General features: G+C 33.0%; 1 protein-coding gene across 1 annotated transcript in view; it reads left to right on the top strand.

The window, feature by feature from the left end:
• LOC139501766 (transient receptor potential cation channel subfamily M member 1-like) overlaps nt 1-23,926 on the top strand; it is a 68,460-nt gene that overhangs the window by 7,160 nt on the left and 37,374 nt on the right. Inside the window, exons 3-12 of the mRNA XM_071290908.1 lie at nt 2,366-2,543; nt 3,561-3,667; nt 4,770-4,866; nt 5,776-5,888; nt 19,228-19,468; nt 19,787-19,824; nt 21,087-21,215; nt 21,939-22,023; nt 22,850-22,990; nt 23,805-23,920. Coding sequence (XP_071147009.1) covers nt 2,366-2,543; nt 3,561-3,667; nt 4,770-4,866; nt 5,776-5,888; nt 19,228-19,468; nt 19,787-19,824; nt 21,087-21,215; nt 21,939-22,023; nt 22,850-22,990; nt 23,805-23,920 — 1,245 coding nt within the window. The remainder of the gene's footprint in view (nt 1-2,365; nt 2,544-3,560; nt 3,668-4,769; nt 4,867-5,775; nt 5,889-19,227; nt 19,469-19,786; nt 19,825-21,086; nt 21,216-21,938; nt 22,024-22,849; nt 22,991-23,804; nt 23,921-23,926) is intronic.

The raw sequence follows: 23,926 nt of genomic DNA, 5'->3' as shown, positions 1-23,926 counted from the left end.
TCTAAAAAATAAGAGAAAACACAAACGACTATATAACCTTTCCCTCTCTTTATTTAGACGGCGTTTCCTAACAAAAATTTGCTGTAACAATATGTTTCATATATTGTCTAAATTGTGATGAATCTCAGAGTTTTCGGTCCTTCTCTCTTTATATATGTATACATAGTTCGTTAGTTCGTAAGGGTTTCGTGATATTACTTTTGATATAAGTCGCAGGCACAACAAAAGTGGTAAACCATTATTAAAAAAGTTCTGATGGATACTATCGATTGATTGTAAGAAGCTTTTGCCTAAATTTAGTAAACATAAAGGATGTTTTATGAATGTAATAATTGTTTTAAAAACTGTAAATGCAGAATGTATGTAATGTTTACTGGTAGAGAAGAAAAAACATTAAACGTACATGAAATAAAGAACAGAAAACAGATTTCTGTACAAAATTTCCTCCTAGATATTAAGCTACGATCATGAACAAGTTTCTGTTCAAGTTTGATAGAAATAGAGATTATCTTAAAAAAGTTATTAATCCTTAAAAAAAAACCTTTAACCATAGAATGAATGTTAACTACAAGAAAAACATGAAAAACTTAGTCCATTTATTAGTTTATACGGATGAAAAGTTGTACATGTGTTTGTTTACAAAATCTCCATCTAGATGATATGTTTTGATCATCAACAAGCTTAATTTCTGTCCATGTTTGGAAGAAATACACAATATTTTCAGAAAGAAATTCACATTTTAAAAACTTTACCCACAGAGTGAATGTTATGTTTTCTGGCAGAAAAAAAATCCATTTACAAGTATAAAACGGATAATCGGATTTTTCTATACAACAATTACTTTTGAATCATGAAGATACTATTTTATGATCATCATCAACAAGATTCTATCCAAGTTTGGTTAACATCCAGATTAGTTTCAGAAAGTTGTTAACATTTCAAAAGAGCAAGGCAATTATGTATGTAGCCTGCTGCCACCGCTGACGACAGCAACGGAATGCCGAATCACTTTTCCCGTTATAAAGTCGCAAGCTAAAAAAAAATAATGTCGGGGTCCGATGTAAAAGGTCATGATAGAAACTAAGCAAAATAACAATAATACATAGATTAATAATAAAAAAACTACTAGCAGTGACTGACCTCAACTTAACTGATTAAAGGAGTATGTCTTAATCATATGAAAATAAAGCACAATCCCTCCTGTGCGGGTTTTAGTATAACGCCATCATATGGTATTGTGTAAAGGCTTTGGAAAGCATATTATAAAAGAGGGACGAAAGACACCAAAGGGACAGTCAAACTCGTAAATCTAAAACAAACTGACAACGCCATTGCTAAAAATGAAAAAGACAAACAGAAAAACAATAGTACACATGACACAACATAGAAAACTAAATAATAAACAACACGAACCCCACCAAAAACTAGGGGTGATCTCAGGTGCTCCGGAAGGGTAAGCAGATCCTGCTCCACATGCGGCACCCGTCGTGTTGCTTATGTGATTACAAATCCGGTAAATAGTCTAATTCGGTAGGTCAAATTCATGAAAGGGAAGGGGATTGTAGTTACGACGTAAGGAACATATCCGATATCATTTGTGAAACGGTTATTCCATAACGGTCAACCAACTCGTGATGGCGTCCGTAAAATTTACGAAGGGATGGTTTCAACTTCACCATTTGGAACTCTTGGTTTAATAGCTTCCTTGTGAGCAGTAACCCTCTATCAAGAAAATCATGATAGGAAATGCAAGCACGGGAATATAGTATCAATTGGGAGATATATACCCCGTATGCAGGTGCTGCTGGAATGTTGCTACTTAGAAATGGAAAGTTCACAATTGGAAAGCTGAAATCATCTCTTTTGTCGTAAAGTTTTGTCTTCAACCGACCCTCATTGTCAATTTCTAGATGTAAGTCAAGATATGAAGCCGACTTAACTGTATCTGTAGTATCCTTTATCTCCAATTCGATGGGATAGATGCGATCCACATAGTCACCAAATTTTGAATTGTTTAGTGAAAGAACGTCATCTATATAGCGGAAAGTAGAGTTAAAGGATATTGCTAACTTCTTATCTTTCTTCCTAAGAAGTTCCTGCATGAAGTCAGCCTCATAATAATAAAGAAACAAGTCAGCAAGTAGAGGGGCACAGTTTGTTCCCATTGGGATGCCGACAGTCTGTTGAAAAACACGTCCTCCGAACGTAACAAATATGTTGTCAATCAAGAAATCAAGCATCTTGATAATATCGGTTTCAGAGAATTTTTTGTTTGAATCAGAATGGTTCTTTACAAAGTATGATTTATCCCTCCCTAAGACAAGATACTTGCTGTTGTTATTTTTAATTTTATATATGCGTATAGATTCAGGTTGATATATGGCGTACTATCCAGCAAGTCCAGAAACACGAGAAAGACATATATAAACCAAGCTTGTATCTGATATTTGCAAATCATACAGAGGTAGACAAAAAAGAATCAAAAGGCGATAAAAATGACAAGTTGGACCTGGTTCTTATGGAAGAAGTACTTGATTTTGCAAGTTAGTACCATATCTATTGTTTTAACATTAGCAATGATACAGATTTATTAGCTTATAGATATGGGAAGATGTGGTGTGAGTGCCAATGAGACAACTGTCCTTCCAAATAACAATTTAAAAAAGGTAAACCATTATAGGTCAATGCACGGCCTTCCACACGGAGCCTTGGCTCACACCGAACAAAAGCTATAAAGGGCCCCAAAATTAGTAGTGTAAAACCATTCAAACGGGAAAACCAACGGTCTAATCTATATAAAAAAAACGAGAAACGAGAAACACGTAAATATTACATAAAGAAACGACATCTACTGTACATCAGATTACTGACATAGGACAGGTGCAAACATTTGCAGCGGGATTACACGTTTGCATGGATCCAAACATTCTCCCTGTATATGTATATGTGTGACATCAATATTTAAATAATTTCTGTATACAAATGATGCACTTTCTAGTGACACGTTTTGAAGAAACATTTAACAATTTACCAAAACTAAAAGAAAAAAAAACACATGACCGACACTTTTTTTTTTTGCAGAAAACAAGACATAGAAATAATATAAGGTGTAAGGCATCTAGCAAATATAACGGATCAACAAATGCAACTTTCGATACTATAAAGGAATAACAAACACAATTATCATTTGAACCGATAAACTCTCGTTAAGAATATAATAGTGTAATATTGCAACAAAGAAACTGAAAGTTGAAAATAAAAATAAAATTGTTTAGCATCGGTGTTTCCGTAATGGTGGAGATTTCAACCATCTATTCAAGTCTCATAAACGTCACATTAAAAAGGACTTACTTTTTTTTTTAAATTGGACTTGAAGTTGAATGATACTGACAGCTTTCTTTCAAACAAATAGATGAAACGTTGTCTATACAATGTCGACTACAAAAGAAGCACATATTTAACCAAGGAGTCAAGATGTTTCTATCAAATACGTCAATATTTTTTATGCATTCTAGTAAACATACATATATGTAACAAATATGGTGTTTATGACTTTACAGAGAAGACCAAACTTCCATGTCACGTTGTAGGACAAAAAGTTCTGTTCCACAGCGGTTCCAGTCATGCTGTCTTCATACACTATAAGACAGAGAAGGATACTGTTAAGGTATTTGAATTTCATTTGCAAGATCTGCTTTTAATCTTTTTAATTATATTTGTATTTAAACATTAGAATTATGTTAATTTTTTTGGAAAATGGTAGTATTCATTCTATCAAAGCTGACAATAAAAACATTTTCTAAATTAACTTTTTTTAATATGCCTGTTCAAAGTAGTTATGTGTGATATTAGTACTTTACTGTTATGTTTTAGAATTGAAGGTCAAAAAGTGTCATAACCAACTTTCAACGGAGTTTGTTTATGGTATCCATATCCACCGTCAGTTCACACCAAAGTTAAGAAAATTAGGAAGTCTCTTAGAATATTTCTCATGAATATGTTTTAAAAGATCTTAAACATTATATTATAGATATACACACTGTATATAATCATGAGTAAATGAAAACAATATTCTAGTATATGACCTCATACACTATAACACCATTCCCCACACACCTTCTAACATTGCACCATATGCCTTACGCCATACACGTTTTTGTGGGAAGTCTATATCATCTACTGACTGTACCATAAATCCACGCGCTCTTCAGTTGACCTTCTCTTCATATCTCGGGTACACAAAAGTCCAATCCGAACCAACTTGCTAATTGAGTGTTGATATGATTACAAAAAAATCAAAAGAACTTCAAATGAATAAAAAAATATTAACCGGTCATGCGTTTGGTTCTAGAAAACATCTGGAAAGCATGAAATCAAGTAAAGGTGAAGTATTTTTAAGATTTAAAGTTATTTCATATAATGTCTTGCAGTCATTCCAGTGATTCTTTTCTTCTCATGTTCAAAGATTCAGTATGTTGTTGTACCGAACAAGTGACATCTACTGAGCAAACTCGACATATACTTAACATACTTAACATACCTTAATTCACTGGTAAACCTAATAAAGATAGAACATCAATTAAAAACGATATTTCAGTCGGTTAAGGTCAACATTACTGTTTAAGTCTATTTTTTTTTACCAGGAGTTATAATCGTTTAGATTTGTTATCATTACCAAATTTAAACATATTTTGTTAGCTCTCAATACTCAGTTTGACTTCATCATAAATAACTTTATTGATTGTACAATGGCTAACTCGCTGTTTCAGGAACTTGTAGAGAAAGGCTTCCGTAAATTCGAGAGGGGTGACATGGATGAAGAAAATGGAGAAGACGAGATTCATTACTTCCTACGAATGGCAAAATGTAAGTAATATTTCTTTTCAGTTGATTAAATATAAAAAAGAAGATGTGGTATGATTGCCAATGAGACAACTATCCACAAAAGACCAAAATGACACAAACATTAACAATTATAGGTCACTTTACGGCCTTCAACAATGAGCAAAGCCCATACCGCATATAGTCAGCTATAAAAGGCCCCGATAAGACAATGTAAAACAATTGAAGCGAGAAAACTAACGGCCTTATTTATGTAAAAAATGAAGTTCATTAGAACTACATCATGTGCATATAAGTAAAACATTATCGTTCATTTAACAAAACAAAGCATAACAGAAATATTCCTACGACTTGTTCAATGGTATAAGTACACTTACATAGCCAGGTGTTGTTGGTCCCTACGCATATCAATGTGTAGTCTGCAACTCATATGATGGGTAAATCAAAACTTATAAATATAGACTTGTTTTGGTAAATATGTTGTAGTATCTCTCTGCAAAGTGATAGAGGCAAAACTAATAATTCGGTCAACAAATAATTCCTATTTGTCAAATAGCTTTTCAACTGTTTAAACCGATTTGCGTTTACTTAAAGTTCAAGTTTTTTTTCTAGATTTAGGGCATAAGAGGTACGGCTTATTACAAAAAGGATAGCATATTTCAATTTGGATGTTGATGTTGATTACCGAACCTGTAAATTTAGATACGATTATAGTAAACTTGACTTACTTTAAATACACTTTACATAACTATAAAGATTAACAATTTAGTTAATACAGTTTTCACATTTTTCAAACACTTGGAATCTAGATATTACAGATTTCACAAACTTACATTACATAGTATTTATTGTTTCAGTTATTATTTGCTAGTTTGTCCTTTTCTTATATACAGTATGTACTTAACCTCAAACCTACATATTTCTAATAAATAGACGTCAGTGGAGAAGCTGTATTGCCAGTCGTCATATCCTTGCGAAATGGTGGAATGACAACGGAAATGATGAAATATACAGCAAAATCAAAAATTCCTATAATTCGATTAAAGGTAAATAATATAACTTAAACTTTAAGATATATATGTTTAGACGAGTTGTATATACATTATGTACACAGCCATGTATCACCATCATTGATGGCGATCCGATGGATACATCTGTTTTAGGGTTGTCACTGACTCAGACGTACTTATGAATATAATTATTTTCTGTGACTGTATCTTACATTAATTTGTAGGATCCTTTACTATAGATAATTTAGCTGATCTGTAACAATAACATCTTCATGCCTTATATATCATGACTGTAGTACGCCACTAGATTACAACTGACGTGGAAAGGTAACACATGGCCAGCGAAAGCTCTTTTTTTGAGAGCCCAGGTGGTCGTGTGGTCTAGCGGGACGGCTGCAGTGCAGGCGATTTGGTGTCACGATATCACAGTAGCATGGGTTCGAATCCCGGCGAGGGAAGAACCAAAAATTTGCGAAAGCACATTTAAGGAATAACTGTACTGTATTTGAAGAGTTGCCACCGTCAAATGTGGATTTGACGGTCCAAATGTGGATTTGACGGTCGCAAATGCAGTTTTACTGGCGACGCGGAGCGGAGACAGTAAAACGGATATTTGCGACCGTCAAATCCACAATTGACGGTGGCAACTCTTCAAATACCGTACAGTTATTCCTATTCTAATGAAATTCTCCCAACCGACACACTATATTGCCAAAATTAATCAATAAATTGTTTCAATGACCTATATTCTGTGTACACATAAATACCTTCCGCTAAAACATAGTGCGAGGTAAGAAAGTTTAAAAAATGAAAGAATCTGCGTGAAAGTGAATGAATTGTTCAAAATAGGTATTTTACATCGCTTTACAATCATTTTGGAAAATTTAATCATCAAATAACTAGTCTGTGCTGTCAGCTGTGAAATCAATCTGCACACACAAAATGTCGATGTCAGTTGAAGTTCGAAGCGGCAAAATGATCATACAGTTAATGACAGATTTACTGAGGTGCAGAATGTGGCAATTGGTAGTTGTAAATCTGAACGGTGGAGTTGTTGATCTCAAACTGTTTGCTGTATAGCGGAGGTAAGTTGTTAACATTGTTTTGAAGCATGTTCAAGTGGTAGGAATGTGACTGAGAGGCCGACAGGGGGACTTTGGAAGGTCCACATGGTTGTTCCATACACGCAACTGCTGATGTTGAACGAACGCCTATGCTTGTTGAAGGATATATATTTGTAGATCCATCAACTGATTGAGATATCTTAACAGTATCTGTTGAAGAAGAAGGTGTTTCATCAACACCTTGTAATAGAGCTGAATATTTTCTCTTCTGTTTGTCTGATGAATCTTCATGGTATGAAGAAAGACTTGCTTCACATTTATGACCTGTTATTTTCATAATTTCTCTATCTGCAATACCAGCATGGGCCAAAATATTTATAGTAGTGGCGCGTACACAATGATTTGTGTATATTTGTGACAAATTAGCAGCTTTTGATATGTCCTTCATCATGTTATTTAACCTTTTTTCCCCCAAAGGTCTTGAAGTATACCATATTTCATCATTTGCATCTACTTTTGGACGTGACAGTTGAAAGAAGTCATTGGTAGTAGGATTTCTTTTGGACAAATATGACTTAAGTGTTTGTACATGACAGTCAGGTTTCTACGTGCTGTACATTCTTGGATTTTTTTCAAAATTATCATCGGCTATATTGTAACGATTTCGCCCCTTAAACCGAGTGGTAAGTTTAAATGAATAAGGAGGCTCGATCGAACATAATTTGCATGGATCCTTTGAGTTGGTATATGGTTGAAATAATAACTAAGTCAGGTATAAAGTTCATAGGTATTTTATATAACATCTATATAATCAAATATTTACAATTGATCATAAAAACATACATTTATATTTATATACAATTTGCCGTAATCATCTCATAAAGGTTTCTCTCTGCTAAAGTGAAAGTAGATTTCCAGAAAACCTCTCTCGTCGTATTTATAGAAAGTTGACTAAGTGGAACGACAGCTGACGGGACTTTCCCGTAGGTCGAAGGTCGTCTTCTTCTTCAAAACAAACAATTGCCATGTGTGAGAAGGTTGAGTTTTCTTAAAACCATTAAAACCTTCACACTAAATTATAAGGACATCAAGACAGCATAAATTCCGACTGCTCTTGCAGGCGGTGAGATTAAATCTAAAGTTCGTTTCGTCAACCTTCTATTTATAATTTTCCGGTCAATGGATCGACCAATCAAAATGTTTGTTTTGTTCACAGGCAATCTCGTGTTGCAGACCGCCAATACACAAATAAATATGGCTTCTCTTGTAAATAAACTATGGCACTGCTGGTATTTAGACGATTACGGCTAAAACACAAGTTATTACATTAAGAAAATAAATAAGCAAATAAGGTAAACACATTATCGCATCATGTATCATTGAAATACATGCCAACCAACCGTGAATATTCTGTATGAGGTGACATTCCATCGTAAAAAATAGTGTAGCGAAAACATAAACAAAAACAGCTGACTCGTAAAATTACTACTATAGAATATGGAGAACACGAGTACTATTAATGTAATAATACGATCACTAAATCGTAACACAGCCCCCTAACCACTAGGCGTTTGTCCTCAAATGCACAGAAACTATCTATACATTAATTAAATTAATCCACTAATTGGCTCAAAACTTGAAAACAAAATCGAATAACTCATAAGACAACAACTGTCTAACAAGTTACAATATACATTTAACCGAAAACTCATGTATTCACATAGAATTATTTAGGTAACACACATATAAATATATAACACAATGTTAATTTCTTCCAATAAATGTTCTAGGCTGACTGTTCAACATCTTCTTCTGTACCGCAAGCCCCACATATTTAATTAAACCAAACAGGAACATTTTCTCCTAGATATGGCTTCAACCTGTCTTGGTGCACCACCTTAGGTTTCATCTTTGGTCCCTTCTGTATTCTATATATGACATCATTAAGTTTATTTACAATAATATATGGGCCTTCCCAATTATTTTGTAACTTTGGACACAATCCTTTTACACGACGAGGATTGTGCAACCACACTGGATCACCTGCATCAAATGTTTGCATCTTAGTTCCAACATCATAATTTCTTTTCATCCTGTCGCTTGACAGTTTTAACTTATTTCTTGCAAATTTATGAACTACCTCCAACTTTTGGGATAATTCATAGGCATATACAGTTTTTAAATACAAAGGTGACTTTTCAGTCTCTGGTCTACCCAGAATTAAATCTACTGGAAGATTTACTTCTCTTCCAAATAACATGGAACATGGAGATGTACCCAAACTCTCATGTTCTGATGACCGATAGGCCAACATTAATAAATAAATATATTCGTCCCAATCTCTCTGGTGTTTGCTTACAAAAGCAGATAACATCGTCTCAATAGTTGAATTAGACTTTTCAACCATACCATCCGATTTAGGTCGGAATGGTGTTGTACGGGTTTTATGGATACCCAAAATAATACACATCTCTTTAAACACATTAGATTCGAAATTAGACCCTTGGTCTGAGTGGATTGAAAGAGGAACCCCAAAAATGGTTACTATTCTTTCCACAAATTTCCTAGCTACCGTTACTGCTTCAGTGTCTGGAATTGGTATAGCTTCCGTCCATTTTGAAAAATAATCCTGAACTACCATTAGATAGCGATTATTATTGACACTTATGGGTAAAGGTCCTAGAATGTCAATAGCCATTCTTTCCCAAGGAGCACCCACAAGATACTGCTTCATAGGGGCCTTAGGTTTTTTACAAGGTGCTTTCTTAGAAGCACAAATATCACATTTGGTACACCAAAATTTAACATCCTGTCTCATTTTATACCAAAAATATCTCTGTTTAATTTTTGATAGAGTCTTTCTTACACCAAGATGACCACCGGTCACTGTGTTATGTACTTGGTTCAACACGAACCTTTTAAAATTAGCTGGAAGAACAATATGTAGATCATAATGTTTTCCATTATAGCTTTCCCATTTTCTATATAAGATTCCATTGACAAGAATTAAAGAATTTAATCTTGACCAATAAAATTTAACTTCAGGACTCATACGGGATACATCTGCCCATATGGGTTTTACTTCATCTATTTTCCACTGGATAATTATACTGATTACATCATCAGATAATTGAGATTCTGAAACATTTTCAAAATTTATCTCCTTCTCTGGGTCGTCCTTCTTATTTTGACTGCAACCATAATCCTTAGATCTGGTACAAACTCTTACTATTTTAGACTGAACAGGGAGTACATCAGGGTTTTCATCTGGACCCTTACTTCTAAATTCATTATGAATTACATGACTTTTTATTTTGTGGCAAGTTTCGTCACTTGTCATGTTTGGCCAATCTTCATTTTTACAGCTAATACTAGTTGTTGTAACTGATTGTTTGACACTAACATCTTGAACATTTCTGCAAGATTCACTAATAGTGGCATTATCATTACATTTTTCAACCGTTAAAACATTTTTATGAGTTGGAACCAATTCATAATTTATTTCTGCTCTAGCACAGTGAGGACATTCTTTGTTATAGCAAGGACGTCTACTTAGGGCGTCTGCATTATTGTGGGACCTTCCAGCTCTGTGCTCAATTTTAAAATCATATGATGCCAGGACCTCGAACCAACGAGCTAACTGACCTTCTGGATTCTTAAAATTGAACAACCAACTTAATGCACCATGGTCACTTCTAACCTTGAAGTATTTACCATATAAATAATGGTGAAAATGTTTAATAGAGGCAACTACAGCTAGTAGTTCTCTTCTGGTAACACAATATTTTCTCTCAGATCTACTGAAAGTTTTACTAAAGTAACAAATTACTTTTTCTACTCCATCCTGGAGTTGGGATAGTACTGCTCCCATACCATCATTACTCGCGTCGGTATCCAAAATAAATAAATCCTCCCTGGTAGGGTAGGCTAAAATAGGTGCACTAATTAAAGTACTCTTTAATTCCTCAAAAGATTGTTGACATTCTTCTGTCCAGACAAACTTTTGGTTTTTCTCAGTAACCTTATACATAGGCTTAGCTTTATCAGCATATTTCAAAATAAATTTTCTATAATAGGATGTTAATCCTAGAAAACTTCTCACATCTTTTATACTCTTGGGCACTGGCCAGTCCTTAACTGACTGAACTTTATTAGGGTCAGTAGCTACTCCACTTTCGCTAACAATGTGACCTAAAAATTTAACTTCTTTCTTAAGAAAGTTACACTTCTTGGGATTCAGCTTTAAATTAGCTGCTTTTAATCTTTGAAAAACTTCTTTCAAGTTTTTCATATGTTCCTCAAATGATTTTGAGAAAACAATTATATCATCTAAATAAACTAAACAAATTTTCCAGGTCAAACCTGATAAAACTGTCTCCATCAATCGTTCAAATACAGGGGCACTATTACATAGACCCATTGGCATTCTCTTGAACTGCCAGAGACCACCCCCTGGAAAGGAAAAGGCTGTTTTTGGTCTATCCTCCTTGGCTACTGGAATCTGATAATATCCTGACTTTAAATCGACGGTTGAGAAGAACTTGGAGCCTGACAAGGAATCAATTGTGTCATCTATTCGGGGCAAGGGGTAGGATGGGCGTAAAACCAATAAATTTACGGCGCGAAAATCAATACAGAATCGCCAACTACCATCTGACTTCTTCACGAGAACTATATTGGAGTTCCAGGGACTTGTAGAAGGTTCTATAATATCTTGCTTAACCATTTTCTGAATCTCAGCTTCAGCATCCTTCATTCTAGCTAGGGGTATTCGTCTGGGTCGCTGACGTACTGGAGGGTTATTTCCAGTATTTATGGTATGTTCAACTAAATCAGTTAAACCAATGTCCTCAGAGGACTTTGAGAATATGTCACTATATTCTATTAAAAGGTCTCTAAATTTCTCCTTTTGATCTTTATCAAGATTAGCTTGATTAGACTCAAATACTTCATGTAAATAATCAGGTAATTGTCTCCCCTTATTTACTATAGTTTGGCCACCAGCCACACTATTTACAAACTCAGAAGTTTGAATATCTTCTTCGTCTACTTTATTGCAGGTTGCAATAATTGTACCCTTATATAAAGTGCAGGGCTCTTTATTTAAATTTATTATCCTCAAAGGAATATTATACATCTCTGGATGTACAATAGATCTTGCCACCAATAAACCATTCTTCTCCATAAACTTCTCATTAGGTTCTATCAACCCAGCTAAACCTCTAAAAATAGGTTCATCTGACTCCCCAGAAACAATCATTTCTGAGTTGGGAGGTACATCTACTGTCTCTTGTAGAGCAACACTATAACAAGTTTTAGCACTGCTTGCATAATGATAACATTGAATTATCTCCCCTTTAATCTTCAACTTATTTTGACTTAACAAAACATCACAGTCATGAGTCACAAGAAAATCCATTCCAATGATACCTTCATTGGAAATATCAGCCACTAACACATTGTGGTGATAAATATAATTTCCAAGACAAATTTCAACATCAATTTGTCCTATAAATGGTGAACTATCACCAGTAGCAGTAATTAAATTAATATTTACAGGATTCATTTTTGGAAGTAATGAGGGATTTATTTCATCAATAAATTTCTTACTTAAAATAGTAACATTTGCTCCAGTATCCACAAGAAAAGCTAAACATTTATTATTAATTTTAGCTCTGACAAATAATCCCTCGTTATTTGCCAAAGATTCATTTATCTTTATCGACTTGGGCCATTCTGTCCCGGCCTGGCTCCGACCCCTGAGTCCGACCTCAACTGGTTTCCCTGTTGATTATAATTATTCTGATTCTGACCAAAATTATTATTTCTCTGGTTAAAATTTCTATTGCCCTGACCAAAATTCTTATTCTGGTTATTATACCCTTTCTGACCATTCTGATAGTTCCTCTGCTGGTTACCTCCCCCTTGGTTCCTATTTTGGTTTTGGGACATACCCTTTATATTTCTGGACAATGAGATCATTTCTCTTTTAAAATCACTCAATTCATTTTTTAAGGATTTTAAATCTTCCCCCTTGTCATCATTCAACTCTGTATTAAATTTAGCATTAGTCTGAACTGAATCTGCCTGTCTAACCATCCTCCCTTTTTGTCTCTCTGCTAACTTTAACGTCTCTAGCCTAACAGCTAGTGTTTCTGCTTCATGTATGGATTTAGGGTTAGATTCCCTAAGTCTTAATCTTAAATCAGCATCTTGTAAAGCATCTATAAAATGTTCTAGTGCTAATACACTAGTTATTGTGGATTGGGCACTTGGATAAGCTTGCCTAGTCAATTTCTTAATTGACTGAGCTAACTCAGGTAAACTTTCTTCTTTACCTCTCATACGGGTCTGAAGTTTTGCCCTAAAAAGTTCTGATTTCTCAGCTGAACCATATCTATTGTCCAAAACTTTTACTAAGCTATTATAATCTTTCCTAGATTCCTTATCTAGTTCATTTAAAAGAGCTCTTGCTCCCCCTTTTAAACTACCAGCCAAATATAATGATTTGGTTGCATAATTCCAACCGTTTATTTCAGCTAAAATTTCAAATTGAGCTAAATATTCATCTAAATCTTCATCTCCCTCATACAACTGTGGCTTCATGGTTACATTACTAGACTTGGGTAAATGGGTATGGGAATTGGTCAATCTTGGAACCTTGGGTCTATCCAGTACAGCATAGTTTTGATTTATATTATACATTTTATCTTTATTAAATGAATAAATATCATCTGTGTTTTGTTGTTGTTTTTCTGTATTTTGACTTGTCTGATTAGCTTCATCAGGAACTGCTTGCCCATCACCTTTAGATTTGTTTTCAGTATTTACAATGTCACTCATCATGCTCATGTGATCATTGTGATTTACTAAATCTTTATTTTGTTCAATAGTTTTATAATTGGTAGAAATATTTCTCTTGTTTTCATATACAGCATCTTCAATTTGGCTTATGCGACCTTCAATAGAAGAAATTTTGTCTTCAAAATCTCTTTTTATCTGATTTACAGCAATGATAACTTCTTTTTGACAATTAGAAAACTCATGGGTTATCTCCCCTAATTGGTTATGAAATAAACTTTTAAGGTTTCTTAATTCATTCATAAATAAGTTTTGTTCTTTGTCATGGCTAATTGTCTGCCCTGCATAGTCAACACTATCACCCTTCTGTTCATTTAAAGGAATGGTAATTTCCCCATCATTTTCCTCTTGGAAAGAATGATTTACATCTATAATTACTTCTCTAGAATCATCCATATTGTACTAAAATTTTAATAATTCTTACTATAAAAATTTAGTGAAATCAGGTAAATATACTAAAGCTTCTTTAGTATAATTTATAAATTATTTATTTCAACCACCAAATTCAAAGTTAATAGAATCCCACATCTGACACCAATGTAACGATTTCGCCCCTTAAACCGAGTGGTAAGTTTAAATGAATAAGGAGGCTCGATCGAACATAATTTGCATGGATCCTTTGAGTTGGTATATGGTTGAAATAATAACTAAGTCAGGTATAAAGTTCATAGGTATTTTATATAACATCTATATAATCAAATATTTACAATTGATCATAAAAACATACATTTATATTTATATACAATTTGCCGTAATCATCTCATAAAGGTTTCTCTCTGCTAAAGTGAAAGTAGATTTCCAGAAAACCTCTCTCGTCGTATTTATAGAAAGTTGACTAAGTGGAACGACAGCTGACGGGACTTTCCCGTAGGTCGAAGGTCGTCTTCTTCTTCAAAACAAACAATTGCCATGTGTGAGAAGGTTGAGTTTTCTTAAAACCATTAAAACCTTCACACTAAATTATAAGGACATCAAGACAGCATAAATTCCGACTGCTCTTGCAGGCGGTGAGATTAAATCTAAAGTTCGTTTCGTCAACCTTCTATTTATAATTTTCCGGTCAATGGATCGACCAATCAAAATGTTTGTTTTGTTCACAGGCAATCTCGTGTTGCAGACCGCCAATACACAAATAAATATGGCTTCTCTTGTAAATAAACTATGGCACTGCTGGTATTTAGACGATTACGGCTAAAACACAAGTTATTACATTAAGAAAATAAATAAGCAAATAAGGTAAACACATTATCGCATCATGTATCATTGAAATACATGCCAACCAACCGTGAATATTCTGTATGAGGTGACATTCCATCGTAAAAAATAGTGTAGCGAAAACATAAACAAAAACAGCTGACTCGTAAAATTACTACTATAGAATATGGAGAACACGAGTACTATTAATTTAATAATACGATCACTAAATCGTAACAATATCTCCACGGTGATTTTTTGTAGTTTCACTATGTGCAAATTGGGCAAATTCATGGCCCCGGTCATCAGTTTTGATTTCTAACGTATCTTTAGTAAATCGCCTTTGATTTTCTCTACCACGACGACCAAAGCTTTTCATCATATCAAACCAAACTTTTCTCTGTAAACCTTTGGGAGTTTTGATTGACAAGATGTCTGAATCTCTCAACTTTTGCAAATCTCCTTCAGTTATAAAAGGGTGATGTTTAGCTTTGTCTAAATCCTCACGTTGAAGCTTCTTCAACATTGCTGAAAACATTTGATTTGATTTGCTAAAACTTGATTTGTCCATTAATGCATAGGTTTTATTAAATGGGGGAGCTCTCAAATGCCTGTTGATAGAGGCTCTTATTCCAACAAATGTACTCTTTGAATAAAAATTGCCATCCGTACTTCTGACCTCGGCGTAAAATTCCCTCAATGTTGCATCTAAACTAGTGATGTCAAGATCCTCAAAATCTACATTTTTTTCTCTTTCCAATAACCACTCTACAAAACAGAATTTTTAAGGAATAAATTTTAACAGTTTTTGTTTGTTTTTAAACTAATTTGACTTATGGTACATTATTTAAAAGTCAAGTTAAAGAATAAGCCCTGACATATCTGTGCCAAATTCACTCCTGAAATTTTTTAGTATTTTATTTTTATTTCAAATTTATACATTTTGTCCGCTTTTTATTATGCATTATAATCAGAATAACAGTTTGTTGTGCAATAGAATCGGAATAACAGTACTGTACTTGAAGAGTTGCCACTGTCAATTTTTATTTGACAGTCGCAAATCTCTGTTTTACTGTCTTCGCAACACGTTGCTAGTAAAGCTGCCTTTGCTGCAGTTAAACCACCAATTGTCGGTGTCAACGACAGTAAAACAGAGATTTGTGACTGTCGAATTAAAATTGACGGTGGCAACTCTTCAACAACAGCACTGTTATTCCGATTATATTGCACGGGGAACTTTAATTTTTTTCAATACTTAAATACATGTTAATGTGAAAAATGATAAAGATTTTCCTTAACAAAAAATTATGACTTTTTAACATTGTATTTTTCAGGTGTGACACCTATGCCCTAGGAACATAGGCATGTGTATGTTTGACCGGACATTGGAACTTTGCTGATACATGTTCATCGATCACAAATGTATTCTACATGTATATTCATGAAAAAAATTCAAAGATGAAAATCAGAAGATGAGCAAGTTTTTGTGTGTCCGTTAATGTTAAAAATTGTGTACACATGATTTAAGTCTCGTCAAATCTGGAATAGACCCAATCTCATGTTTAAAATATATATATTGAAATGACCAGATTTAATTGATGATGATACATTATATAAGAACAATGAAGTGAAATATTTGCCGATGAAATCACAGTCGAGGTGGACAAATGTCAATTTTTACAACATGATTTTAATTTAAATCTTGGAGATACTTCCTTTGTTAACAGATTGTTTTATCTTTCGGAAGATGTGTCATTTGTACAATATAAAATTACAAGGCTGTGAATAAGACTATTCAAATGGAAGGAAAGGAGCTGATTTGTTTCGTTAGTGGATGAATATGGCAAAGTGCAATGATATAAATAAAGAAGTTTCAGCTGATTCAAGATCTACATACATGTACAATGTTACTGGTTGATATGTACAATGACAAAGTCAATTCATACATGTACTTGTGTGTCAATTGATTTTTCATGTTTAAAAAAAAGGAAGAAGCTCGAGGTACTGAGGACAGTAAAGGATTGTTTAATACTGCTTATATATTTATTTTATATATTTTTGAAAACATACGTCTAAAAATATTAACTCCATATTTAAAAGAAAGAAATATTATGATTAAATTTAATGGATATTATTTGGGATAAATGTATACATTGGCTAGAGGTATGGGGAGGGTTGAGATCTCATAAACATGTTTATTCCCGCCACATTTTTACGCCTGTCCCATGTCGGGAGCCTCTGACCTTTGTAAGTCTTGTATTATTTTAATTTTAGTTTCTTGTGTACAATTTGGAAATTAATATGGTGTTCATTATCACTGAACTACATGTAGTATATACATTTGTATTTATTTAGGGGCCAGCTGAGGGACATCCACGGGCGCTGGAATTTCTCGCTACATGTACATTGAAGTTTGTGACCTTCTGCTGTTGTTTTTTCTATGGTCAGGTTGTTGTTTCTTTGACACATTGCCAATTTCCATTCTCAATTTTATATGTCAATGAAACAGCAACCCAACCACAAAATAAATACAATGAACATGTATTGTAATTGATTTTAACAGGAAATAGGGAACAATGAATCATTGTGTTATTCGCATTTGCGTAGTTAATTGTTTCACATTTTTTTCGTTTGACAATTGAAAAGGATCACATATATGATTTATTGAGCAAAAAAACTTTTCATATTATATTTTGTGATGTTAATAAGGGAGTCCAGATCTGCACTTGTTAAGATGTTTTTCCTTATTTTTCACTCTTTTATTGGTAAGATTCAGAAAAATGCATTATGAATTAAATTTTGAAATGTTTTAGAATTTAAATGATAGCGACTGAACTGATTGTACATGTACATTTTATAGGTTTATACATTATGTACACAGCCATGTATCACCATCATTGATGGCGATCCGATGGATACATCTGTTGTAGGGTTGTCACTGACTCAGACGTACTTATGAATATAATTATTTTCTGTGACTGTATCTTACATTAATTTGTAGGATCCTTTACTATAGATAATTTAGCTGATCTGTAACAATGGCATCTTCATGCCTAATATATATCATGTACTGTAGTACGCCGCTAGATTAAAACTGACGTGGAAAGGTAACACATGGCAAGCAAAAGCTCTTTTTTTGAGAGCCCAGGTGGTCGTGTGGTCAAGCGGGACGGCTGCAGTGCAGGCGATTTGGTGTCACGATATCACAGTAGCTTGGGTTCGAATCCTGGCGAGGGAAGAACCAAAAATTTGCGAAAGCAAATTTACAGATCTAACATTGTTGGGTTGATGTTTAGACGAGTTGTTTATATATATATATATATATATATGCATTCATATTTCGTCTATGTGTTTAATCACTTAGGCTTTTTAAAAAATATATTTGGTATATATCATTTGAATCCGCATTTAGTTATTGAACAACGATAACGTTTTATCACCTGGGTGGTTGTTAGATCTTTGAGAATAATTCTTTGGGTGAATCTTACTATGATGTGTTTTCCTTCAGTAAAAAATGGCAACATTTTTAATCAAAAGGAAAATCCTTAGTATCAGATACATTGAAGACTCATTTTTAGCCTTCGGTTGTTGTCTTCTCTATGATCGGCTTGTTTTCTCTTAGACATATTCCTTATTTCCATTTTCAATTTTATGAAAAGTATTTTGATATTTTTTAGCATAAATTTATAACTCCGCCCATTTTCAGATCGAACACTTCACTACGAACAATGTGTTTTTGTTACTTTTCCCTATACTTTCATTTATGAAACAGCTTTTGTTTGTTTAACTTTGTAATATTCCCATTTCCGTAAGATTTTATTCAAACTATACAAATTATTTAATCATAGTCATACTTAAAAAATAATTTTAATAGCAATTATTAAGCAATATGGAAATATACGAGAAATAGTGGAGATACAATACTATTAACTCGTTGACTCAGGCATTACATTTAAAAATGCATGTTTTAAGATAGAACAGTGTAGTTTTGAAAACAACATGCACAACTCATAGATTTTAGAAGTATTGTATCGCAGTTTTGGAGCAGGACCATTGCATTTGGATCACAAACATATAACGAAGTAGTGCAAACTTATCAAATAACTGCAAAGGATAATTGATATATTTACAGACGTATTTATTAATATATTTAACGTTGATACGGATGTTTACAGAAGCACAAAAAGACATATATCAAATGTAACAACCTTAATTAAGACAAATAATATGTATATATATTTATAAAAATATCACAGAAACACAGCTTGGATGTGAGTGTTTTAACCCATCAGAAGATATACCATCAGTCTGTACATATGACAGAACACATTACAGATATAAAAAATCCATGGAGCATAAAGACATCCAAACCAAGGGAATACACACTGGGAAAATATGACGGAAAGGATGATCCAGATGAAATAGCTCTTATTTCCAAGATTCAGTCGGATTTTCCAGACAATTTAGACGCTTTAGTTTGCTGTCTTTTAATCGGGGGTATGTTCTTTCTGAAAACTAATACATAAATGCAAAAATGTCATCAGAAATTCTTTAATTTTCATGCCTCAGTTATAGTATAACTTTTCAATACTGATACCGAATGTAACTGTTTTCATGGCTTAACAATATAAACATGTACCACTGTACTAGGAATGAGAACATACTGTTTAACCTGGTATTACTACGTCATCAGAAAATTCCATGATCCTCATATAAATAAAAAAAGTCGTTTAATAATTCATTTAAATTTGAGAATGTAAATTTAAATTCCGTCAATTAAAGCGATATTTATGTTATTTACTCTAATATTTGCAGTGTCAATGGTAGAGGGGTCAATTAAAAAGAAAATATTTGTAAGTACATGAACATTCCATTTAATGAATGATATAATTCCAAAACGCTTTTCTATATATATCTGCATCAGCAATATAATTATTAAACCAATGAAGATGATTTAATTGCTTAAAAAAAGAAATATAATTCAGAAAAAATAAAATAAAAACAACAGTCACACAGATATTGGTATGAAATGTGTTATTGTCTGGCTTTCACCCCGGGGGTATAACCAGCACACTAGTCAACACTCTGGTGTTGACACAAATATCAATTATTTGTTCATTATTTTATTAATTCACTGTTTGCAAAACTATAAACTATTCAAAATACTAAGGATTTTCTCATCCTTGGCAGAGATAACGGTAGCCGTATTTGGCACAACGTTTTGGAATTTTGAGTCATCAAAGCTCTTCAACTTTGTACTTATTGGCTAATTAACTAACTTGATATGAACGTCACTGATGAGTCTTATATAAGTGAAACGCACGTCTGGCGTATACAACTGTAATTCTTATTTCTTTGATATATATTTAGAAAATCGAAGTAAAACATATTGACGACCCACTTATTGAGAATGTGTTTGAAGTTCCGGTATCAAGTACAAAAGAATACTAAATTTAAACACCAATGTTGATCTATTTACTTTTTAGAGAGTGATATTTAAATTTTAAAGTGTCAAAATCATTCACAAAATGATTATAAACAATACAACTTCCTATATTATCTTCGTTTATTGACAAGGACATGTTGGCTTCTTCTTGTAAAGGTTTAAATTCTCAGTAGATTCGAAGTGATAATTTTTTTACGGGGCACGTAAACAACAGGGCGAAACCTTTCATACTTTGCTTAAATATTTTGCTAAAATCAAACTCATCTCAATAGTATGTGTCTACATGCAAAATTAAATAATAATAGTAAATCACATTCAGCACACCACATCTTCCTATATCTATTTAACAGTTAATGATTTTGAAACAAAAATAGTAGTTTTTCTTCGAAACCGTCTCTATAGAAAATATTAATGTAGGTTATACATTTAATACACCATTGTTACCTTCAAATTGTCTTTTAGTAATGGACAATATCCTGGATATCTGTATTGCTTTTGATGTTGATTTCTTTAATACCATTTAGAGTACAAGAGTTAAAATTTAGTATATACAGGTGAATTCGTGGAACGGAATGATTTAATGAACAAGTTAAATTCATTTTTTTTAATTCTATTAACATATATTGAAATGACAAAAATTAAGGAAGTAGAATGTAAATAAAATTTCAGGGATCATATACAAAAGTGTATCCGAACGCCTTGTCGATGTACCTTTTAAAAGAAGGAAAATGGAGAATACCAAAAGAGAATATCAAAACGTCTTTTGATTATAGATCACTCGAATACATATTTGAAGAGGTACGAATATAAGTAGAGATTTAGGGTAAATGTCTAATTATCCACCAATAAATGACAAAGAAGAGTAAAACAAAGTCGTCAAGTGGGGTGTTGTGTGATTATTTGTCTACAAAATTAACAAGAACTTAGACGAATACTGAACGTATATATGTATGGTGATTTCTTATGAAATATCACCATAGATTTTTGTGTGAATCATTTGATCTTTACTTACCTTTGCAACTAGGGTATTCAAATATGATATGATAATGAGCCGCCATATCTACGCACTATTAAACTTTTACACACAAATATGATGTAGTACAAGTGAGATGTTTAGCTAGCTTTAAAACCAGGTTTAACCCACCTTTGTTCACATAGAAAATTGCCTCGACCTAGTCAGGAGTATGACAATTGTTAACTATATGATTTATTCGTTAAATGCGGTTGAGCTTTTGATTTTGCAATTTGATTTTGGAATTTCTGTTTTGAATTTTCCTCAGAGATCCGTATTTTCATTATTTTACTGTTTGCAGAAAATATATTTTATTTTATTAAAGAAAACAGTTTTATGAAATTAAAAAGAATCGTACATTCAGAAATGATATTCTGATTTTTATTAAGAATGATGATTACCTTGGATTTGCTTTACTCATTCCAGATACAATGATTCAACAAAAGAGCTTTATATTTTATTATATACATGTATTATAGTTAAACAAATGTTCGTTTCTTTAATAAAAGGATATGACATCAGAAATTAAAAACGGCCTTTGGTCTTATCTACAATCCATGACCAATATGGCATACAAAGCTCCTGATTTTAAAGGTATCTATATAGTTATTGAGTTCATTCTGCTTTGAGTGTAAAAACATACACATATTTACAGTATAACTTTGAAAACCACAGTATACAAAAAAGAGACTTCGACTATATCAATACGGATATGTTCAGTTTACTACATAATGAATCATTATCAAAGATAACAACGGATAAGTTCTACATGTTGTAGCCACCATAACGTCCTTTTTTATTTGAATGTGAATACAAAATTGAATAATGACTGTGTACGTATCAACATGAGCAAGACACTAGCTGACACATGTGAAACAGGATCTATCTACCAGCCCTCGTTTATCGGGGGGTTCGTGATACTTACTCTATTGCTCTTTATGTTGTGTTCTGAATAATGATATTTGTTTAAGTATTTTTTGACTGTTATTGTTTATCTTTAATTTTCGACTTATGAGTATGCATGTCCCTTAGGTATCTGTTGTCTTTTTTTGTAAAAGATTGATCCAAAGCCATATGTCAATAAACCAAATTTAAGAGAGAATGACTTATATATTGCATTTTACTATTGAACAATGACAATTAAAAAAACCCAGGAACAACAAGTCTAACATGAATGCATGCTTTTATAAATGAATAACTGGTAAGAAGCAATCCCTTTTTAAATTGACGTGAACCTGACGTTTATTTACTGATGTATGACGTCATTGTCTTATATGTTCGAGAAACAAGTTATAGCGATGATCATAAACAAGTTATGGCGATGATCATAAACATATGAGGCAGTAGGATCAAAGCTAACATGTACACATTGCTGATATTCCATTTAAACACATATGAAACATCTTTGTTTTTCTCAAAGAAAAAAAAGTAGACGATTCAGAAGATGAAGACGAATCAGCAAAAGCTAGCAAAACAGATGAAGATATTAACAAAATAACTAGCAAAATAGCCAAAACCAAAATGTTTTTGAAAATTAAAAAGGATAAACAAAAGAAAAAAAGTAAGTGCGAAGTTTTTTCAGATACACATTATTTTTTTTATACATTTCGATGTAAATTAATGTATTTGGAAATCACAACAAATAGCACATGGTATTTACTGTGAATGTATTATTTGTCTGTCAAAGAGTCAATGCATCTGTTGGAAACATAATTGATTGTTTTTATTTGGCATATGGCACATGCACAGATTTAAGAGTGCTAGATGAATATACATCTTGCCACGGAAACAAGATTCATACATGTACATGCATGACGATCAAGACAGTCAAGAGCTTCGGTCATGTTTTGTCTTCATACATAGACAGGACCAAAGATTTAAAATATCTTCACTATCTTGTTTGATTTAAAAACAAGAGTGTTGCCGCGTTTTATATGGGATCACTGCCTGTATAGTTCAGAACTCGAACAGGGTTTATGCTTTTTTCATGTACTGTTATTTAAACGTTATTGTTTTTATTTTTTTCTTATGGTTTATACTACTTTTAATTAATTTGATATAAAATTGAGAATGGAAATGGGGAATGTGTCAAAGAGACAACAACCCTACCAAATAAAAAAACAACAGCAGAAGGTCACCAACAGGTCTTCAATGTAGCGAGAAATTCCCGCACCCGGAGGCGTCCTTCAGCTGGCCCCTAAACAAATATATACTAGTTCAGTGATAATGAACGCCATACTAATTTCCAAATTGTACACAAGAAACTGAAATTAAAATAATACAAGACTAACAAAGGCCAAACGCTCCTGATTTGGGATCCTCGTTTTTCTAATTTTGATTGGAAATGAACTAGGTGTATTCATATTTTTACACAGAACGCAAAGAACTAAAACTCAAGGTTTCAACGTCTGAGTTGTACGGCCTAATTTTATACGCCCTGTTGAAAAAACAGTATTGGGAAGGTGCACAACAACTGATAGAAACAGGATGCGTAAGT

This window comes from Mytilus edulis, chromosome 13 (assembly GCF_963676685.1).
Source record: "Mytilus edulis chromosome 13, xbMytEdul2.2, whole genome shotgun sequence".
Lineage (NCBI taxonomy): Eukaryota > Metazoa > Mollusca > Bivalvia > Mytilida > Mytilidae > Mytilus > Mytilus edulis.
This window is presented reverse-complemented; position numbering and strand designations above follow the sequence as displayed.